The sequence below is a fragment of the Taudactylus pleione genome, unplaced genomic scaffold (assembly GCF_031769625.1).
Source record: "Taudactylus pleione unplaced genomic scaffold, aTauple2 ptg000483l, whole genome shotgun sequence".
Taxonomy (NCBI): Eukaryota; Metazoa; Chordata; class Amphibia; order Anura; family Myobatrachidae; genus Taudactylus; species Taudactylus pleione.
In genome coordinates this window covers 3,754,444-3,776,713 of record NW_028284885.1, presented here as the reverse complement: position 1 = coordinate 3,776,713, position 22,270 = coordinate 3,754,444, and the positions used below count along the sequence as shown (strand labels likewise).

The window sequence follows — 22,270 nt, the reverse complement described above, 5'->3', positions numbered from 1 at the left end:
GCACTACAAATGTGTTATACACTGTAGCAGCACAAGTTCATATTATGCCACAGTGTGGGCACTGGGTGTGTGTGGCATGCAGGTGTACTAGTTGTGTGGGTGGGTGTAACTAGGTGCATGCTAGACATGTGTACAACCAGATGTTGCAGGCATGTGTACAACCAGGGCTGTAACAAGGGTTTGTTCCAGTGGTTTCGTTGTCAAAGGCGCTGGGGGCGGCACTGGCGCTGCCCCACGTTTGACTTGCAGGGTGCCTGGAATTGGAGATGTACTCAAACGATCAACAAGTCACACAATGTAGACATAACGTCGACACCACAATGTGCGGATAAATCAGGATTACTCCCCACTTTACTTTTTATTAAAAACAAAACTAAAGACGTTCTACAGCAAAAATGTTGATGTAATAAATAGACCCCTTGGTACTTTCATTAATGGTTGGATGGGGGCCGCATAGGTGCAGCCATCTCTGAATCAGGGGGAAATCTGCGGCCGGGGTGGGTACGGGATCCAGGCAGTCGGGATGCCGGCAGTCAGAATACCGACAGCGGCATACCGATGCCTGTGGGTAAGTACCCTAACCCTCCCCGCAACCTAACCCTCCCCACTGCAGCCTAAACCTAATCCTTCCCCTAGTGCCTAACCATCGGGAGGAACGCATCCGGTGCACTTCACCGGGGCCTGCCGCAATATAGGGGTCCACACTGCCCGGCGCCATTTATAATTGTATGGCAGGCTGCAGAGCAGCTGCTTGCCGAGCAGTCATCAAGGCTGTGCCTGAGCCGGCCGGTAGCTACACGCAGAGAGGACCAGGGCACAGTGCAGTCAGGATCAGCGCTGCAGTGCACTTGTGCTGAGCTCTGATTGGAGGAGCCCATCAAATGCTCCTCCGACCTGGAGTTTAGCAGCAGCGCGGCCTCATGGGCGTGACCTATTGTGAGACGGTTACAGCTAGATCCCCTTCCCTAGATGTACCCTGATGTCATCAGTTACTGTCTAACGTCTACTATCCACGTGGGCATAGGGGGGAATACAATCTTGTGGCGAGCGAATACCTTACCATTGTGAGGGTGTGACTGCTGCTCTGCCAGCTGCCTGAGGATGCTGCTGGTGAGTATACTGTGTGGGCACTCGAGGTGGCATAATGTGTGGGCACTACAGGTGGCATAATGTGTAGGCACTACAGGTGGCATGTGTAGGCACTACAGGTGGCATAATGTGTGGGCACTACAGGTGGCATAATGTGTGTGCACAACAGTGTAGCATAATGTGTGGACACTACAGGTGGTATAATATGTAGCAATGTGTGGGGACTACAGGTTGCATAATGTGTGGGCACTACATGTAGCATAATGTGTGGGCACTAGAGATGGCACAATGTGTGGGCACTACATGTGGCATAATGTTCGGGCACTACAAGTGCATAATGTACTACCGGTGGCATAATGTGTGGGCACTACAGTGTAGCATAATGTGGGCACTACAGGTGGCATAATGTGGGGACTACAGGTGGCATAATGTGTGGGCACTACATGTAGCATAATGTGTGGGCACTACAGTGTAGCATAATGTGGGTCCACTGCAGGTGGCATAATGTGTGGGCACTACAGTGTAGCATAATGTGTGGGCACAGCAGTGGTATATTGTGTGGTGACTACTGTGTGCATGATGTGTGGCCACTACAGGTGGCATAATGTGTGGGCACTACAGTGTAGCATAATGTGTGGGCACTACAGGTGGCATAATGTGTGGGCACTACAGGTGGCATAATGTGTGGGCACTACAGTGTAGCATAACGTGTGGGCATACAATGTAGCATAATGTGTGGGCACTAGAGGTGGTATAATGTGTGGGGCACTACAGTGTGGTATAATGTGTCGGGCACCCACTGAATCTCCCTGTTACCCACTGCCCCTCCCTCTCCCTGTCACCCACTGCCTGTCACCCTCTCCCTCTCACCCACTGCTTCTCCCTGTCACCTCTCCCTATCACTCTGTCCATGTCACCCACTGCCTCTTCCCTCTCTCTGTCACCTTTCCCTATCACCTCTCCATGTCACCTCTCTCTGTCACCTTTCCCTATCACCTCTCCATGTCACCTCTCCCTGTCACCCACTGCTTCTCCCTGTCACCTCTCCCTGTCACCCACTGCTTCTCCCTGTCACCTCTCCCTGTCACCTCTCCCTGTCACCCACTGCTTCTCCCTGTCACCTCTCCCTGTCACCCACTGCTTCTCCCTGTCACCTCTCCCTGTCACCCACTGCTTCTCCCTGTCACCTCTCCCTGTCACCCACTGCTTCTCCCTGTCACCTCTCCCTGTCACACTCTCCCTGTCACCCACTGCTTCTCCCTGTCACCTCTCCCTGTCACCCACTGCTTCTCCCTGTCACCTCTCCCTGTCACCCACTGCTTCTCCCTGTCACCTCTCCCTGTCACCCACTGCTTCTCCCTGTCACCCACTGCTTCTCCCTGTCACCTCTCCCTGTCACCCACTGCTTCTCCCTGTCACCTCTCCCTGTCACCTCTCCCTGTCACCCACTGCTTCTCCCTGTCACCTCTCCCTGTCACCCACTGCTTCTCCCTGTCACCTCTCCCTGTCACACTCTCCCTGTCACCCACTGCTTCTCCCTGTCACCTCTCCCTGTCACCCACTGCTTCTCCCTGTCACCCACTGCTTCTCCCTGTCACCTCTCCCTGTCACCCACTGCTTCTCCCTGTCACCTCTCCCTGTCACCCACTGCTTCTCCCTGTCACCTCTCCCTGTCACCTCTCCATGTCACCCACTGCTTCTCCCTGTCACCTCTCCCTGCCACCCACTGCTTCTCCCTGTCACCTCTCCCTGTCACCCACTGCTTCTCCCTGTCACCTCTCCCTATCACCCACTGCTTCTCCCTATCACCTCTCCCTGTCACCCACTGCTTCCCCCTGTCACCTCTCCCTGTCACCCAATGCTTCTCCCTGTCACCTCTCCCTGTCACCCACTGCTTCTCCCTGTCACCTCTCCCTGTCACCCACTGCTTCTCCCTGTCACCTCTCCCTGTCACCCACTGCTTCTCCCTGTCACCTCTCCCTATCACCTCTCCCTGTCAACCCCAAGCCTAATAATCACCATCGGAATGTCAGCGGTTGAGTTTCCAGGCGCCGGGATTCTGACCTCCGGAATGCCGACTACAGTACATCCCATGTAACCAACTGGGCTCTGACTTTAGATCGCGCCTAAAGTGTAAATCTGTCTGGAGTAGATGTCGTCAGCTTGTATTTGGGTATCTATTGAATCACCAATCTGGTGTTGCTCCTTCATCTACAATATACCCACAAGTGGTTATTCAGCACTGTGGGGCAGATGTACTATAATATAACAGCACTTATCATGCCACCAGTAGCGGCTCTAGGCATGGGCAAGCTGGTATGTCGCCCGGACCGCCATTGGATCCGGCGGGCGCAGGAAAAGCCCTCCCTCCCACCCGGCGCTATTTTGCTGATAAACGCTCAGGGGGAGGGAGCAGAGGAGGGAAGTGGCGGTAACACAGTCCGGCGCTGGGTGCAGCAAAGCCTGGCGCCGGCCCTGCAGGTCACTATAGCTCTTCCTGGTACGCCTCCTATCGAGGGGAAGCAGGATGCAATAACGCTGAGATGTATCAACATCTCGGGGCTGCCGGAGTGGGAGAGAGAAAACTCCCCCCTCCGGCGATTCCTGCAAGACCCCCCCAGTGCCTCAGCACTAGGCTGTGTGTCGCGCCTCCTGGCCAATGCCACTGCGCATGGGCGAGATCTCGCAAACATCATGTGACCTCGCACACAACCAAACCCCCGGGTATGCCGCCGCAGGTTAGCGCACATACTGGCCCAAAAGTGTGCTTATCGTTCTTTAATAACATCTGAATCTAAAGCCGGGTACTCAGTGACGGAACGATGCAAAGTAACGATACACCGCGTGTGCCGTACACACTGCATGATCCGGCATACGACGGCGCGATGTACAGTATGCTTACACGCTGCATGTAACGGAACCGCGTTGTTCATTGCATCCCATCTGCCGAGCAGAACAGCAAATGAGACGATGCAATGAACGGCAACCGTGAGCGATGGATCAGCCGTACACATTAAACGATGTGTACGATATATCGTTCCGATCACCGATATATCGTATAGTGTTTACACGGCTTTTGATGTTTGCAGATAAGATAGACAAAAGTCATTTATTATCTGGTTTCCTACATACCGAGGATGAATGAGTGTCTAATAGCGCTGGTTATTGTGGTGCATTTGGCACTTACCACCTCTTCTGAATCTCCCCCGTTCATTTTCAGTCACCTATGTAGAAATACACCCAGGAACTGCCCCTAATAATTGTAAAAGTGTACAGTGGCACAGTGGTTAGCATTGCTGCCTCACACAACTGGGGTCATGAGTTCGATTCCACCAGGGTGAATTTGTGGGTTCTCTCTGTGATTTTTTGGGTGTCCACATACATAAGTTAGTTGATGCCGCCCTGACTTTCATCTTTATATCAGAACTAGAGAAGTCAGTTCCGCAATTTGCCATAACCTACGGGCATAAGACATCAATATCCACAGGAGACGATTAGGAAACCCTGGTGATAAAAAGTTAACGACACATTATTCAGATTACCCACTTCAGCATTCCAGGAAATCAGAATATAAAACATTGCATTAGGGGCAGAAGAAGAAGTGGAACATTTTTATGAGGCCAGAGAGGTAACCTGAATGCTTATAGGCTTCATTGCTGGAGGACACATCTGCACAAGGAACACGAGGTTATTAGGACCTTATAACGTTTTACCAAGTGATCTCTGCTTGGTATTTTATTTTAAGCCTCAGTAAGAAAAATAATAATGAATTTCTCAGTTCCAGGTCATTAGAGGCGGATGTTATTTTACCAGGACCTAAAGTGGTTTGTGACATATCGTACAATGCAGAGACACATATGTATGCTGTGTGTTCTATAACGGGATAATAACATGTATTATAAACGCACCCCCCTTAGGCAGCAATATCTTTCTTCCTGAACCTGCCGAGAGTTTTGGGAGGAGGTATTAACTCTGTTTATACAACAGTGTTTTATTTTGCAATTTAACCGGTCCCACACCGTACACCTTGCACCCATTTACTAAATACTTACCTCTCCGGAGTCCTGCGTCGGTGGTACCATAGCTCCACAAATGGTCTGGCGGCCATTTTTCCCGGCATTTTGCGCAGACGCAATAGGGAAATCACAGGGGAAAGGGCTGGGGCATGCACAGGAAACTCCGGCATAGCACTAGAGATTACTCTAGTGCCTGGAATCTGCTGCCGGTCGCCGGGCAAATACATTGATTATTTCTGCATGCAGGGTAAATACTGGCTGCATGTAGCCTACGTATGCTGGACAGCTTTATTCTTACACTGCAAATTAGATCCGAGTTTAGGCACGGACGTCTCAAATGTAACGCTCTCTGCACATTCTACCTCTGTCCCCACCTGCAGCGCAGAACGGTTTCATCAAGGCGCAACTGTACTTGCTCCCAGCGCAGAATCAGCCCCTGAATGCCTTAATAATGTTATTAAAGCACCCCACCCGATGGGGGAGATGTACTAAGCCTTGAATAGAGATAAAGAGGGAGATTTAATAAAGCTTGGAGAGAGATAAAATAGGAGATAAATAGCACCAACCAATTAGCTCCTAAATGTCATTTTTTGAAACAGCCTGTAAAGTGACAGTTAGGAGCTGATTGGTTGGTGCTATTTATCTCCTATTTTATCTCTCTTCAAGCTTTATTAAATCTCCCCCATAGTACCAACTCCGAACTGACATTTTTTAAACACAGCCTGTAAAGTGACAGGAGCTGATTGGTTGGTACTTTATCTCTCTCCACTTTATCTCTCGCCAAGGCTTAGTAAATCTCCCCCAACATCTGGGAGAACAGGCTATTTTCCGTCACTATGGGAGTGTTCTTAGGGAATACATACGAATTACCGCCGGACATAAGTCCGGCGGTTCAAATCCCGACAGCGGCAGGCCGACACAGCTGAAAATCCTGATCGTCCCCAGGTAAGTATCAACTAACCTAACCCTCCTTAGGGGTGCCTAACCCTAACCTTCCCCCCAGTGCCTAACCCTCATCCCCCCTCTAAGTGCCTAAACTTAACCCCCCCTTCCCCGCCGCCTAAACCTAAGTCCCCCGGGGGGGGAGCCTAACCCTAAATTCCCCCCGGGGTGCCTAACCCTCCCTCCCCCTAGCCTAACCCTCCCTCCCCCTAGCCTAACCCTGACTTCCCGAGGGGGATGCCTTACCCTCCATCCCCCTAGCCTAACCCTAACCCCCCCCCTAGCCTAACCCTCCCTCCCCCTAGCCTAAAGGTGCCCACACACATACCGATGTCCTCACGATACGATTTTATGGCCAATTTCCTCATGAACTTTCACGGGAGCTCCCTTGCCGTCGTGATGACGATTTGGAGTTAAAAATGTCCAATCTGACTAAAGATCTATCTTGCAGCCAATGCATTGTATCCCAGATTGGCTAATCTGCCCTACAGCACGGCAGATCAGAAGATGCGATGTACGACGAGCGGGGACGCGCATCGGCATCATGCTCGTGAGTATAAACTCATGATTTGTACTTTTTTTACCCGATTTGTCGTCACGATTCGTCGAAATCGGCCAACTCGTGTAAAATGTCGCTATATGTGTGGGCACCTTAACCCTAACCTCCCGGGGGGATGCCTAACCTTAACCCTCCCTCCCCCTAGCCTAACCCTCCCTCCCCCTAGCCTAACCCTAACCTCCCGGGGGGATGCCTAACCCTCCATCCCCCTAGCCTAACCCTCCCCCCCCTAGCCTAACCCTTCCCCCCTAGCCTAACCTCCCGGGGGGATGCCTAACCCTAAGTCCCCCCCGGGAGCCCTAAACCTAACCCTCCCCCCCGCGGCTGTCCGCAGCGGCGCCTGACATCACTTCGACCGGGATGCCGGGCGCCGGTCTCCTGGCATCAGTAAAATGACAGGCGTCTAGAATTAGACGCCTGTCATTTAACCCTCACAGGGATAAAGCAGTCGGGAAGCCGGCTGTCGGGCTTACGTCCGCCGGCTTCCCAATTGCATACCGTTCTTAGTGCTCCCGAGTTGCTGGTCTGAACCCGCACTGTTTAGATTCAGTGCACGTGCCCCCCCCCCCTCCCAAGGGTCACTGTGGCCCGAAGATGGGACAGTGCCCAAAAAGCCGGACTGTCCTGCCAAAATCAGGGCGATTGGGGGTGGGATTAAAGTGAACCTATCACTATATAATAATAAGACCAGCAAAAGCAAATGTGCCATTATGTGGTCCCTGGGCCTAATACAGTAGGGATCGCTATTCATTCACTTCCAAGTCATATCCCGACAGTAATACTGCAGAAGGGGGGAGGTGGCAGCATCGTGTAACGGCTAAAAATGTGGTTGTGGGGGGAGGGAGACGACAATGTAGTGGGGGTCTAGCATATGTGCAGCCTCTGACAGGCTGTACCCTATTGTTCCTAAACAGCCCCCGGCACAATACACATTAATACCAGGTACGTTGTCTCATAAGCGATGTGTAGAACTAGAAATGTACAGATGTGCCCTCATACACCCAGCCTCTATACGCCACGCGGTGCCAACCTGCCATGCCGTTAAGAGTAACGTATCGACTTTTTAAAAAACGTTTTAGTCTTATTTGTGCCGCAAACGTAGCAAAACACCACTCAGTCTGCGCCAGAGATGCCGGGCTGCGACTTTAACCACACAAGAATTAGGCGCAGAATTTGGCATGAACAAAAGTTGCCGCCGCTGCTTTTGTGGCGTTTCGTATATTCAGACTCATTGGCACACAGATACACAAATACTGACTACCTGTCACTCAGCGAAGGGAATCCCCTGTGCGCGCGTGATCGCAATTCAATCGCTAAGCACATGCGCGGAGGCAAACAATCGCTCAGTCTGAGGGTTTCATTCAGACCCGCTCGCAAGCGCCTATGCGCTCGCAAGTGGGTTGATGTTGAGGCCCTGCACACATACAGCGGGCGCACTGCGCACGTGCAAACCCCGGAGCGTGAGAGAAATTCTCTTGCTCCGGGGCTCACTACAAAAGGGGCGGCTGTCGATGGTGATCGACAGCTTGCACTGTTTTGTAGGCAGGGTGGCTGGCCAAACGGAGGCGTTCCCGACGGAACGACGGCCGTTTGGGGGGCGGCCCACTGACATCACGAGTGACGTCAGTGGTGAGCTTCCGGCTCTTGTAGAGCCGAAAGCTCACTGGGCCTTGCGGTAGACGAGACCCTACCACAAGTGTCTTGTCGCAAGCTCTGATGGTCGCGATGGTCTTGACCATCGCGACCATCAACCTGGCCGCTCGCTAAAGCTGTGGGTGATCACCCACAGCCTAGCGAGCGGCCAGGAGGCCGGCTCAGAACATAGAAGCGACCGCCCTCATTCAGAGCGAGCGCTCGCATTTTGCGAGCGGCTCTGAACGAGGTCCTGAGTGCAGATATGAATAAGACCCATTGTACCCCTAATATCTCGCTGTTACGTCGCATTATGGTGGAACTGACCCTGGCAGTGAGACTGTGATTTATAACAGAAATAAATAGGGGCACGCCTACAATGGAGCTATGCACAGAGAGCAGGGATACGAATAGTAATGGGATTAAATGTACTGACTTTACTTTCTGCTGTATGTGGGTCTCACCAGTAACAATGGGCGTCATTTTCTTTACGTCCCATCAGCACATTACGGAATATAAATAAAACCAGCGTTGTCTAAATATTGGTCTATAAATATATTTCCATTTGTATCTGTGCACGGGGAATATAGATTTGCGGAGAATCAATGTGGGGCTTGCGAACAGCAGGGGGGGGGGGGGGGGGGGGGTTGGAAGCGGCTCCATGCCTGCAGCCAAATCTGCTCTCTTCAGTATAAGTAATAAGGAAACTGTTTTATCAATGGTTGAATAAATAAGATATAGCTGAAGGTGGAAATCAGTGATACAAGATCAGTCAGCGGGAAATCACATCTTCATCTGCGACGGGGGGGACGGATGACAGCTTGTTTGCTTATTTCGGCCATGTTCTATGAAGTAAACTTTCATTCCCACACTTAGGGGCCCATTTATCATTGTATATTTGCGGCTTAATCTTTCGGGGGGGTTTAACGGCGAATATTAAGTTTCCTCCAGATTTATATCTGCTGCGATCCCTCCATCCCCCCCCATAGGTTTATTTGGGGGACGTGATGCTTCCTGGGATTGGCCCCCGCAGGCAACGCCATCTGAAGATGGCGTGAGCCTGTTGTAGTCTATGGGCTACACTTTGCATAATTAGCCAGCAATGGCGGCTGTGTATGTGCAGTCAGCCGGACGGGCTGCTTCCCTGGCCCTGCGTGTGCTGGACGATACAGCGATATGATCCCATCTTACAATGCGGTTATGGGCGGTAATGTCCAATCCCAGATCACATTGCACATTCCATCAATAATAATAGATGGCCGCCTTAAACGCAGAGGCTGGTATTTCCCAAGCTGCCCTTTGGTATGCGGCGTGTGCCGGACATCGGATGTGGTTTTCAGGATTTACTATCCTGCGCTTGTCAGGAAATTATAAAACCGCATCGGATGTGCGCAGTTTGCGCCTGGAGATGAGCCGCCCATTGCAGAGTAGCACTGGCCACCTCTGATACCTCGGCTGGGGGGGGGAACAGGGAAAAAAATGTAGAATCTAGTGCAAGCTCTCGTGGCACTACAAGTACCAACATGAACTGATACTGTTGTTGGGAGCAAGGTTTTTTTATGCGAAAATCACTCAGAACTCGCCCCCAATTGTGGAATACCACGGGTATGCACGCTCCCGATACCCGCGATATTCAATTTGAAAAGAAATGCACGTGGGGCATACTAGCCTACTTTTGAAAAAGCATATCAGGGAGATAGTGAAAGCAGCACCTATGAGCGCGTGTTACAGTGGGCGTGTACTGATAAATCTGAGAGGCGTGTCATACATGTGATGGGCGTGTACTGATAAATCTGAGAGGCGTGTCATACATGTGATGGGCGTGTACTGATAAATCTGAGAGGCGTGTCATACATGTGATGGGCGTGTACTGATAAATCTGAGAGGCGTGTCATACATGTGATGGGCGTGTACTGATAAATCTGAGAGGCGTGTCCTAAACCTGACTTACATCCAAATGTAAACCAGCCCAAAAGCAGTTAGTAAGATCTGTTTGTTGATGAAAACACACTAATACTATTCAGAAATTCATAGGGATCATTGTGCCTTATAATAACCAATGCAGGGAAATGACACTAATGATCCCATTAGAATGTATATATCTCTGTTTTTTAATATAACAGCTTCATAATGGGAGTAAGGATGAAATGAGGGAGATTGCTAGACTCTTCAGGGAGACAGGGAGATTGCTGCTATTTCAGGGAGTCTCCCTGACAATGAGGGAGAGTTGGCAAGTATGACGTGGGGTTTTCAGCACTGAAAACCCCAAGGTGCAAGAAAAAAGAAAAACGTACTTAGCGGTCTGTTGGTTTCCACGGCTCCTGGTCATCCCCCCTCCATCTTTGCACTGGGGAGGGGGCTGCTGGCAGTCGAGGAGGCTGCTGGGAGGCTAGGGGGCTCTTTGGAAGGTATACAATCGGGAAGCCGGCTGCCTTAATACCGGCAGCCGGCTTCCCGACTGTCATATCCCGGCGAGGGTGAAATGCCGGGTGTCTAGATGTAGACGCCTGACATTTCCCTGGCGCCGGGAGACCGGCACCCGGCATCCCGATCGAAGGGATGCCAGGCGCCGTGAGCGGACAGCCGCAGGGGGGGGGGGAGGGCTAGGTTTAGGACACCCGGTGGGGGGTTAGGAACCCCCTGGGAGGGTTAGGCTAGGGGGAGGGAGGGTTAGGCACCACCGGGGGTACTTAGGGTTAGGCACCCCCCTGAGGGACTTAGGTTTAGGTAGCAGGGAAGGGGGAGTGTTAGAGTTAGGCACTTGGGGGGGGGGAGTTTAGGGTTAGGCACCCCTATGGAGGGTTAGGTTATGTTGGTCAATACTTACCTATCGACGATCGTGATTTCCAGCGCTGTCGGGCTTCCGATGCCGGGAACTCTGATTTGGTCGGCCAGGCGCTGCCGGGAATAGAACCGCCGGCCATGCAGCTGGCGTTATTTCATACCGATTCCCTTTGGCAGGGTGGTGGCTGCTGGGAGATGTAGTTCTCTCTGTAGCTGCTTCTGGGGGGGGCTCACACACACACACGGGGGTCACACAGACACTCACACACAATCACTTACACACACACTCACAAACATACTTACACACACCGCTGCTGCAGGAGACCGGGTCCTGACGCTGGGGGGAGAAGGTACCGCTTCAGAAGGTGAGTATTTACTGACTAAGGGCCTGATTCAGAGCTGAACGCTCTGACCAGAGCGCTCACTCTGAATCAGGGCCCTCCTACCTTTTTTTGGAGCGTCCTTATGGACGCTCGCAAAACTGTGGGTGACCACCCACAGCACATGCGAGCGTCCATGATGATGGTCGCAATGGTCTTGACCATCGCGACCATCGGGCTTGCGACGGAGACCCTGCGGTAGGGTCTCGCTGCCGCTAGCCCTGGAGTGATTTTGGCTCTATCAGAGCCAAAATCACTCCCACTGACATCACTAGTGATGTCAGTGGGGCCGGCTTGAGATGGTAGGCGTTCCCGGCACGCCCACCAAAAGGGGCGGGCTGTCAATCAACATCGACAGCACGCCCCCTTTGGTGCGAGACCCGGAGCGATGGAGAGCCCGTCGCTCGCCAGGTCTCGCGCATGCGCACGACGGAGCTCCCTCCGTCGTGCGCATGCGCAGTGGGGGAACATCGACCCGCTTGCGAGCGTACTGCCGCTCACGAGCGGGTCTGAATGACCCCCTAAGCCAATTGGAAACTTCCAATTGCTTAATTAGTCATTAGGGGGGGTACCGCTGGGGTCCCAGAGCATTTCCTGACCTTTCCTAAAAATATGGATTTTAGGAAAAATTGGTCGTGCTCTGTAGGTGCGCAATTAAAAACCTCCCGACTCTCAAAAAATTAAAAACCCTGCACCTAATTGTATAGCAAAAATCCCGCACCTGCAGAAAAAACCTATTCTGAGCTCACACTTTTTGGAGATGGCTTTTTGTAATCAGCTAATTTTTGATATTTTTTAAATAGTAAGTTTATTAAAGATCAACACAGTTCACAGCATCAGACATGTAATGTGACAATAACAGAATCTGAGAAAACAAGTATATCATCCAAGAGCAGGATTATAACCAGGCAATATATGTGCGACTGTGAGACCCATTTTTTTGAGGGGGTGTAATCAGCTAATTTTGCAAAATATTATCATTCCTTTGACCTGTAAAACAGTTAATATTCTCCTTTTATTTCATAGAATAAAAAAATTATGCTTTAAAAACAAAGAAAAAAAAAAAGTAAAAAATTAGAAGAGTCATGGACCGTATTATAATTTAAATGAGGGGTTTGGAAATAATTCAGCAGATGCTTTGATGGCATAGAATAACCAGACTGCCATAGACTGTCTCCTGAAATGCATATCCGCTGCCTGCCTCTTAGAAACGCTCCTCTCCTCTAATCATCTCTTGCAGATAATTGCCTTTGATGAACTAAGAACGGATTTCAAAAGCCCAATTGATCAGTGTAATCCTGCGCACGCGGTAAGTAGCCCTAATCGCTTCCTTCCCAGAAATGTGTTTTCTCAATGAGGATGAATGTTTGTGTCATCACATTACGGGTCAGAATGGTGACTGTCATTCACAGGTCCAGCGATACATTCACAGTCTTGTACCTACACTGTCTTGTGGAACCACCAGTAGGGTCACATCCCCTTGGGTACTATTGACCAACTCTCCAACTGTGCAGAACTACAAGTCCCAGCATACCCATACCAGCCAGAATCAGTAAAAATCCAATATGCTAGACTTGAGTATACCACCGATGATACTTGGCACTGTACTGTATAATATAGTTGTTTACAATCCCTTCTTTATAACATTACTACTTCAAGCATTAGTAAAAATATTTTTTTATTTAATTATTATTCGTCAATCATTTATAATCAAATATCCTGATACTAGGATTAGCATATAGTCGCAGACACACGGCTGTATACCAGGGGAAGGGCTGATACTAGGATTAGCATAAAGTCGCAGACACACAGTTGTATACCAGGGGAAGGGCTGATACTAGGATTAGCATAAAGTCGCAGACACACGGCTGTATACCAGGGGAAGGGCTGATACTAGGATTAGCATAAAGTCGCAGACACACGGCTGTACACCAAGGGAAGAGCTGATACTAGGATTAGCATAAAGTTGCAGACACAAGGCTGTACACCAGGGGAAGGTCTGATACTAGGATTAGCATAAAGTCGCAGACACACGGGTGTACACCACGGGAAGGGCTGATACTAGGATTAGCATAAAGTGACAGACACACAGCTGTATACCAGAGGAAGGGCTGATACTAGGATTAGCATAAAGTCGCAGACACACGGCTGTACACCAGGGAAGGGCTGATACCAGCATTAGCATAAAGTTGCAGACACACGGCTGTACACCGGGGGAAGGGCTGATACTAGGATTAGCATAAAGTCGCAGACACACGGCTGTACAGCAGGGAAGAGCTGATACTAGGATTAACATAAAGTCGCAGACACACGGCTGTACACCAGGGGAATGGATGATACTAGGATTAGCATAAAGTCGCAGACACATAGCTGTACACCGGGGGAAGGGCTGATACTAGAATTAGCATAAAATCGCAGATACACGGCTGTACACCAGGGAAGAGCTGATACTAGGATTAGCATAAAGTCGCAGACACACGGCTGTACACCGGGGGAAGAGCTGATACTAGGATTAGCATAAAGTCGCAGACACACGGCTGTACACCAAGGGAAGAGCTGATACTAGGATTAGCATAAAGTCGCAGACACATAGCTGTACACCAAGGGAAGAGCTGATACCGGGATTAGCATAAAGTCGCAGACACATGGCTGTACACCAGGGAAGGGCTGATACCAGCATTAGCATAAAGTCACAGACACATGGCTGTATACCAGAGGAAGGTCTGATACTAGGATTAGCATAAAGTCGCAGACACACGGCTGTACACCAGTGGAAGGGCTGATACTAGGATTAGCATAAAGTCGCAGACACACGGCTGTACACCAGTGGAAGGGCTGATACTAGGATTAGCATAAAGTCGCAGACGCACAGCTGTACACCAGGGAAGAGCTGATACTAGGATTAGCATAAAGTCACAGACGGGACTACAGCAAAGGACGCTAAAGTGGTAGCAGCAGCACGCGTTACCAAGGTTGGGGGACTATCTGAGATTAATAATACAGGTACTCTCATTGTGGTGAATTTAGAGATTACTTTATGTCAACACCTATATATGATTGACATGCTGCGTAGACACGGTCAGATTTTCTTAAAGATATGAACGATAACGATTGTAAAAATCGCTCATATCTTTGCCATGTTGGGCATGCATCGATGAACGATGCGCGTGCCCATATGTCAGATAACAATTTCTGAAATTGACTGTGTTTGCAGTCAGATTTTGACGATTTCATTAATTTTATACTGTCAGAAATCGTTCAATCGTTCATGAAATCGCTGGTAAAATCGTTCATATCGTTCATTGTTATCGTTGATCTAGCAAATCTGACTGTATGTATGCACAGTAACATTTCTTTAGCACCTTTGCAATTGGAACAAACACCATATTAATAAGAGTGGGCATTACTGGACAGAAAAAAAAAAGATTGAATAGCTTGCAAGCTTACAATTCATTTGACATTGTGTGATACCCTTTATAGCCTGTTGGTGTCACTGTTGCTATTGCTGTAGTAGGGGTCTTCAACCTTGGCCCTCCAGCTGCTGTGGAACTATACATGCCAGTATGCACTGCCACCTTTTTGATATAACAGCATGCTAAAACTATGGCAGTACATGCTGGGATGTGTAGTTCCACAGCAGCTGGAGGGCCAAGGTTGAAGACCCCTGCTGTATAGCAATCGTCTATGGGCCTGATGCAGCAATTATCGCAGTTACTAATTCGCATGCAATCGGCCTATTATTTCGCACTGGATATACAGACCCATGGCAGAGCGATTGACAGGAAGTGCCGTTTGTGGGTGGTGACAGGGAGGTGACCGGGCGAACGCAGGCGTGCCAATGTGTTTCAACGGCGTTGCAGGGGCGTGCATAAATTATCCACTGCAATACCATACACAGCCTGAGGCCTCATAGCGTGCGCTGAAGTCATCAATTTCTGAGTGAGGTCTGACCTGCCCTACCTGTGCGTATGGGTCCGCTGTTACCGATTGTTTCTCTCTGTTGGCCAAGTATACGGATGTGAGTATGGGGAAGTGGGCGTCCTTATGTTAGGCTGCGATCGCAATGTGAATGCAAACATTTACATATCACCACTGATATTAGCACCTGTGTTGCGTGCGTATAAGCAGAATAGAGATCCGTAGGAAATCAGGCCCTATATTTGGGTACAGTTCATTGAACAATTAAGAACATGACAGCAAAACTGAAAATGTTGTCACAACTTTGAAATAAAAAAATCACTTCTATTCACTTTGACATCTTAATACATATTAATGTAAGAATGTTTAAAATATACTTGCAGTCTTTATACAGCTAATCAGCATGAAGTTGCAGAGATGTGAATACATAAACGGTATATTACAGTGTATTCATTCCAGTTTCCATATGTATTACATGCAGCTGTTAAAGGCTGCGCTAATCACTCATCCTCGCGGTTTCTTCATAATGTCTTTGTTCTGCTCTCTAGTGTGGTCTCCATAGATGGGTTACAAAATAGATTAAGAGCTAAGGGGTCTATTCGTGGAGCAGAGAAAAGTCCTGTTTTGCGGTAAACGGGGCTTTTCTCTGGTTGGTGCAATTCAGAGCGGGTTACCGGGGAGAAGTTCATTATTTCTCCAACTGCACCCCCGCTCCGTGGCTGAATGGCGTCATTATACCTTAGTATGGTCAGTGTGCTTCATTAAAGGATGAAAAGCTCTGCTTTCCGCTTCTCCTTTGTGTTCAGATTCGCCGTCTCAGGATAGCGTAATCTGAACACAGCCACGAAGCGTGCAGGGAAGTTGCTTACCTCCCTGTCTTCTGCCCGCAGTGCCCAGCACTCAGCACTAGCTCCACCCCCTTGATGCCCCAGAAGCCACTGCAGCATCCCCTGAGCTCAGCTGTCGGCGCGTGCGCAGGAAGGACCTGTCTTCGCCTCCCGGCTGCTCACCCTGGAATGCAGCAAATGACTGGACCGCCGGACACCTGGATATTGGATCGCATCGTCTGAAAGGTAAGTATTCATAATTTGCTACTTAGCAAAGCTAAATATAGCATCAAACCAATGTGATATAAAGTGAAACATAAGTTTTAATTTTCTTTATGAATGAACCCCTATGTGCTTTGATTTAGACGTATGCATTACAGGGACATATTTCTGCAACTTTGCTGATACCAGATATCAACCAACTTGTAGGGCGTGTTCTGTCCACCATGTGAGCACCATCTATCCAGTTATCTGACCACCATGTAGTCACCATCTATCCAGTGTTCTGTCCACCATGTAGTCACCATCTATCCAGTGTTCTGTCCACCATGTGAACACCATCTATCCAGTTATCTGACCACCATGTAGTCACCATCTATCCAGTGTTCTGTCCACCATGTAGACACCATCTATCCAGTTATCTGGCACCCATGTAGTCACCATCTATCCAGTTATCTGTCCACCATGTAGTCACCATCTATCTAGTGTTCTGTCCACCATGTAGACACCATCTATCCAGTGTTCTGTCCACCATGTAGACACCATCTATCCAGTTATCTGACCACCATGTAGTCACCATCTATCCAGTGTTCTGTCCACCATGTAGACACCATCTATCCAGTTATCTGACCACCATGTAGACACCATCTATTCAGTGTTCTGTCCACCATGTAGACACCATCTATCCAGTGTTCTGTCCACCATGTAGTCACCATCTATCCAGTGTTCTGTCCACCATGTAGACACCATCTATCCAGTGTTCTGTCCACCATGTAGTCACCATCTATCCAGTGTTCTGTCCACCATGTAGACACCATCTATCCAGTTATCTGACCACCATGTAGTCACCATCTATCCAGTGTTCTGTCCACCATGTAGACACCATCTATCCAGTTATCTGACCACCATGTAGTCACCATCTATCCAGTTATCTGTCCACCATGTAGTCACCATCTATCCAGTGTTCTGTCCACCATGTAGACACCATCTATCCAGTGTTCTGTCCACCATGTAGACACCATCTATCCAGTTATCTGACCACCTTGTAGTCACCATCTATCCAGTGTTCTGTCCACTATGTAGACACCATCTATCCAGTTATCTGACCACCATGTAGACACCATCTATCCAGTGTTCTGTCCACCATGTAGACACCATCTATCCAGTTATCTGTCCACCATGTAGACACCATCTATCCAGTGTTCTGTCCACCATGTAGACACCATCTATCCAGTGTTCTGTCCACCATGTAGTCACCATCTATCCAGTGTTCTGTCCACCATGTAGACACCATCTATCCAGTGTTCTGTCCACCATGTAGTCACCATCTATGCAGTGTTCTGTCCACCATGTAGTCACCATCTATCCAGTGTTCTGTCCACCATGTAGTCACCATCTATGCAGTGTTCTGTCCACCATGTAGACACCATCTATCCAGTATTCAGTCAACCATGTAGTCACCATTTATCCAGTGTTCTGTCCACCATGTGAACACCATTTATCCAGTGTACTGTCCACCATGTAGTCACCATCTATGCAGTGTTCTGTCCACCATGTGAACACCATCTATCCAGTGTTCTGTCCACCATGTGAACACCATCTTTGCAGTTATATGTCCACCATGTAGTCACCATCTATCCAGTGTTCTGTCCACCATGTGAACACCATCTATCCAGTTATCTTTCCACCATGTAGTCACCATCTATCCAGTGTTCTGTCCACCATGTAGTCACCATCTATCCAGTGTTCTGTCCACCATGTAATCACCATCTATCCAGTTTTCTGTCCACCATGTAGTCACCATCTATGCAGTGTTTTGTCCACCATGTGAACACCATCTTTCCAGTTATCTTTCCACCATGTAGTCACCATCTATCCAGTGTTCTGTCCACCATGTGAACACCATCTATCCAGTGTTCTGTCCACCATGTAGTCACCATCTATCCAGTGTTCTGTCCACCATGTAGTCACCGTCTATGCAGTGTTCTGTCCACCATGTGAACACCATCTATCCAGTGTTCTGTCCACCATGTGAACACCATCTATCCAGTTATCTGTCCACCATGTGAACACCATCTATCCAGTTATCTGTCCACCATGTAATCACCATCTATCCAGTGTTCTGTCCACCATGTAGTCACCATCTATCCAGTGTTCTGTCCACCATGTAGACACCATCTATCCAGTGTTCTGTCCACCATGTAGTCACCATCTATCCAGTGTTCTGTCCACCATGTAGACACCATCTATCCAGTTATCTGACCACCATGTAGTCACCATCTATCCAGTGTTCTGTCCACCATGTAGACACCATCTATCCAGTTATCTGACCACCATGTAGTCACCATCTATCCAGTTATCTGTCCACCATGTAGTCACCATCTATCCAGTGTTCTGTCCACCATGTAGACACCATCTATCCAGTGTTCTGTCCACCATGTAGACACCATCTATCCAGTTATCTGACCACCTTGTAGTCACCATCTATCCAGTGTTCTGTCCACTATGTAGACACCATCTATCCAGTTATCTGACCACCATGTAGACACCATCTATCCAGTGTTCTGTCCACCATGTAGACACCATCTATCCAGTTATCTGTCCACCATGTAGACACCATCTATCCAGTGTTCTGTCCACCATGTAGACACCATCTATCCAGTGTTCTGTCCACCATGTAGTCACCATCTATCCAGTGTTCTGTCCACCATGTAGACACCATCTATCCAGTGTTCTGTCCACCATGTAGTCACCATCTATGCAGTGTTCTGTCCACCATGTAGTCACCATCTATCCAGTGTTCTGTCCACCATGTAGTCACCATCTATGCAGTGTTCTGTCCACCATGTAGACACCATCTATCCAGTATTCAGTCAACCATGTAGTCACCATTTATCCAGTGTTCTGTCCACCATGTGAACACCATTTATCCAGTGTACTGTCCACCATGTAGTCACCATCTATGCAGTGTTCTGTCCACCATGTGAACACCATCTATCCAGTGTTCTGTCCACCATGTGAACACCATCTTTGCAGTTATATGTCCACCATGTAGTCACCATCTATCCAGTGTTCTGTCCACCATGTGAACACCATCTATCCAGTTATCTTTCCACCATGTAGTCACCATCTATCCAGTGTTCTGTCCACCATGTAGTCACCATCTATCCAGTGTTCTGTCCACCATGTAATCACCATCTATCCAGTTTTCTGTCCACCATGTAGTCACCATCTATGCAGTGTTTTGTCCACCATGTGAACACCATCTTTCCAGTTATCTTTCCACCATGTAGTCACCATCTATCCAGTGTTCTGTCCACCATGTGAACACCATCTATCCAGTGTTCTGTCCACCATGTAGTCACCATCTATCCAGTGTTCTGTCCACCATGTAGTCACCGTCTATGCAGTGTTCTGTCCACCATGTGAACACCATCTATCCAGTGTTCTGTCCACCATGTGAACACCATCTATCCAGTTATCTGTCCACCATGTGAACACCATCTATCCAGTTATCTGTCCACCATGTAATCACCATCTATCCAGTGTTCTGTCCACCATCTAGTCACCATCTATCCAGTGTTCTGTCCACCATGTAGTCACCATCTATGCAGTGTTCTGTCCACCATGTGAACACCATCTATCCAGTTATCTTTCCACCATGTAGTCACCATCTATCCAGTGTTATGTCCACCATGTAGACACCATCTATCCAGTGTTCTGTCCACCATGTAGACACCATCTATCCAGTTATCTGACCACCATGTAGTCACCATCTATCCAGTGTTCTGTCCACCATATAGACACCATCTATCCAGTTATCTGACCACCATGTAGACACCATCTATCCAGTGTTCTGTCCACCATGTAGACACCATCTATCCAGTTATCTGTCCACCATGTAGTCACCATCTATCCAGTGTTCTGTCCACCATGTAGTCACCATCTATCCAGTGTTCTGTCCACCATGTAGACACCATCTATCCAGTGTTCTGTCCACCATGTAGTCACCATCTATGCAGTGTTCTGTCCACCATGTAGTCACCATCTATGCAGTGTTCTGTCCACCATGTAGTCACCATCTATCCAGTGTTCTGTCCACCATGTAGTCACCATCTATCCAGTATTCAGTCAACCATGTAGTCACCATTTATCCAGTGTTCTGTCCACCATGTAGTCACCATCTATTCAGTGTACTGTCCACCATGTAGTCACCATCTATGCAGTGTTCTGTCCACCATGTGAACACCATCTATCCAGTGTTCTGTCCACCATGTGGACACCATCTATCCAGTGTTCTGTCCACCATGTGAACACCATCTATGCAGTTATATGTCCACCATGTAGTCACCATCTATCCAGTGTTCTGTCCACCATGTAGTCACCATCTTTCCAGTTATCTTTCCACCATGTAGTCACCATCTATCCAGTGTTCTGTCCACCATGTGAACACCATCTATCCAGTGTTCTGTCCACCATGTAGTCACCATCTATCCAGTGTTCTGTCCACCATGTAGTCACCATCTATGCAGTGTTTTGTCCACCATGTGAACACCATCTTTCCAGTTATCTTTCCACCATGTAGTCACCATCTATCCAGTGTTCTGTCCACCATGTGAACACCATCTATCCAGTGTTCTGTCCACCATGTAGTCACCATCTATCCAGTGTTCTGTCCACCATGTAGTCACCATCTATGCAGTGTTTTGTCCACCATGTGAACACCATCTTTCCAGTTATCTTTCCACCATGTAGTCACCATCTATCCAGTGTTCTGTCCACCATGTAGACACCATCTATCCAGTGTTCTGTCCACCATGTAGTCACCATCTATCCAGTATTCTATCCACCATGTAGTCACCATCTATGCAGTGTTCTGTCCACCATGTGAACACCATCTATCTAGTGTTCTGTCCACCATGTGAACACCATCAATCCAGTTATCTGTCCACCATGTGAACACCATCTATCCAGTTATCTGTCCACCATGTAGTCACCATCTATCCAGTGTTCTGTCCACCATGTAGTCACCATCTATCCAGTGTTCTGTCCACCATGTAGTCACCATCTATGCAGTGTTCTGTCCACCATGTGAACACCATCTATCTAGTTATCTGTCCACCATGTAGTCACCATCTATCCAGTGTTATGTCCTCCATGTAGAAACCATCTATGCATTGTTCTGTCCACCATGTAGACACCATCTATCCAGTGTTCTGTCCACCATGTAGACACCATCTATCCAGTGTTCTGTCCACTATGTAGTCATCATCTATGCAGTGTCCACCATGTAGACACCATCTATCCAGTGTTCTGTCCACCATGTAGACACCATCTATCCAGTGTTCTGTCCACCATGATAACAACATCTATTCATTGTTCTGCCTACCATGGGGGCACCATCTAGCCAATGTTATGTCCACCATGTAGACACCATCTTTCCATTGTTCTGTCCTCCATGTAGGGTTTTGGTTAGGCACTATGAGGAGGATTAGGCTGCAGGATGGGAGGGTTAGGATGAGGCACTATGGAGAGGGTTAGGGTTAGGCTGCAGGAGGGGAGGGTTAGGATAAGGTTCAGTGTTACTCACCACTGGAACCAATGGATGACAGCTGGAAGTCAACTTTACCTGAACGCCGGACCCAGAAGACACCGCTGTTAGGTATGTAGCTGCTGCACCAGGACACACGACAATCTAATAATGTCAACATTTCATCAGTGTCGATGACCATATCAACCAGTCATAAGCACAGTGCTTGTTTTCTGGTGCACCTGAGTAGCGGAACCTTACTTTGTTTTTGGATAACAGGAAGTTAATTTTTCTGCCATCATTGGTGCTATGTCAACACGAAATCTTGGATCTTGTATCAAAAGATTAGTCCATGCCAGCTGCTTACAATAGAC

At 48.6% G+C, this 22,270-nt stretch overlaps 1 protein-coding gene across 2 annotated transcripts in view; it reads left to right on the top strand.

Annotated features, from left to right (window-relative positions):
• Positions 1-22,270, top strand: part of CNIH3 (cornichon family AMPA receptor auxiliary protein 3) — a 164,193-nt gene that overhangs the window by 35,062 nt on the left and 106,861 nt on the right. For both annotated transcript variants that reach the window (XM_088449362.1, XM_088449361.1), the window contains exon 2: positions 12,643-12,711. In XM_088449362.1, the coding sequence (XP_088305488.1) occupies positions 12,643-12,711 (69 nt within the window). The remainder of the gene's footprint in view (positions 1-12,642; positions 12,712-22,270) is intronic.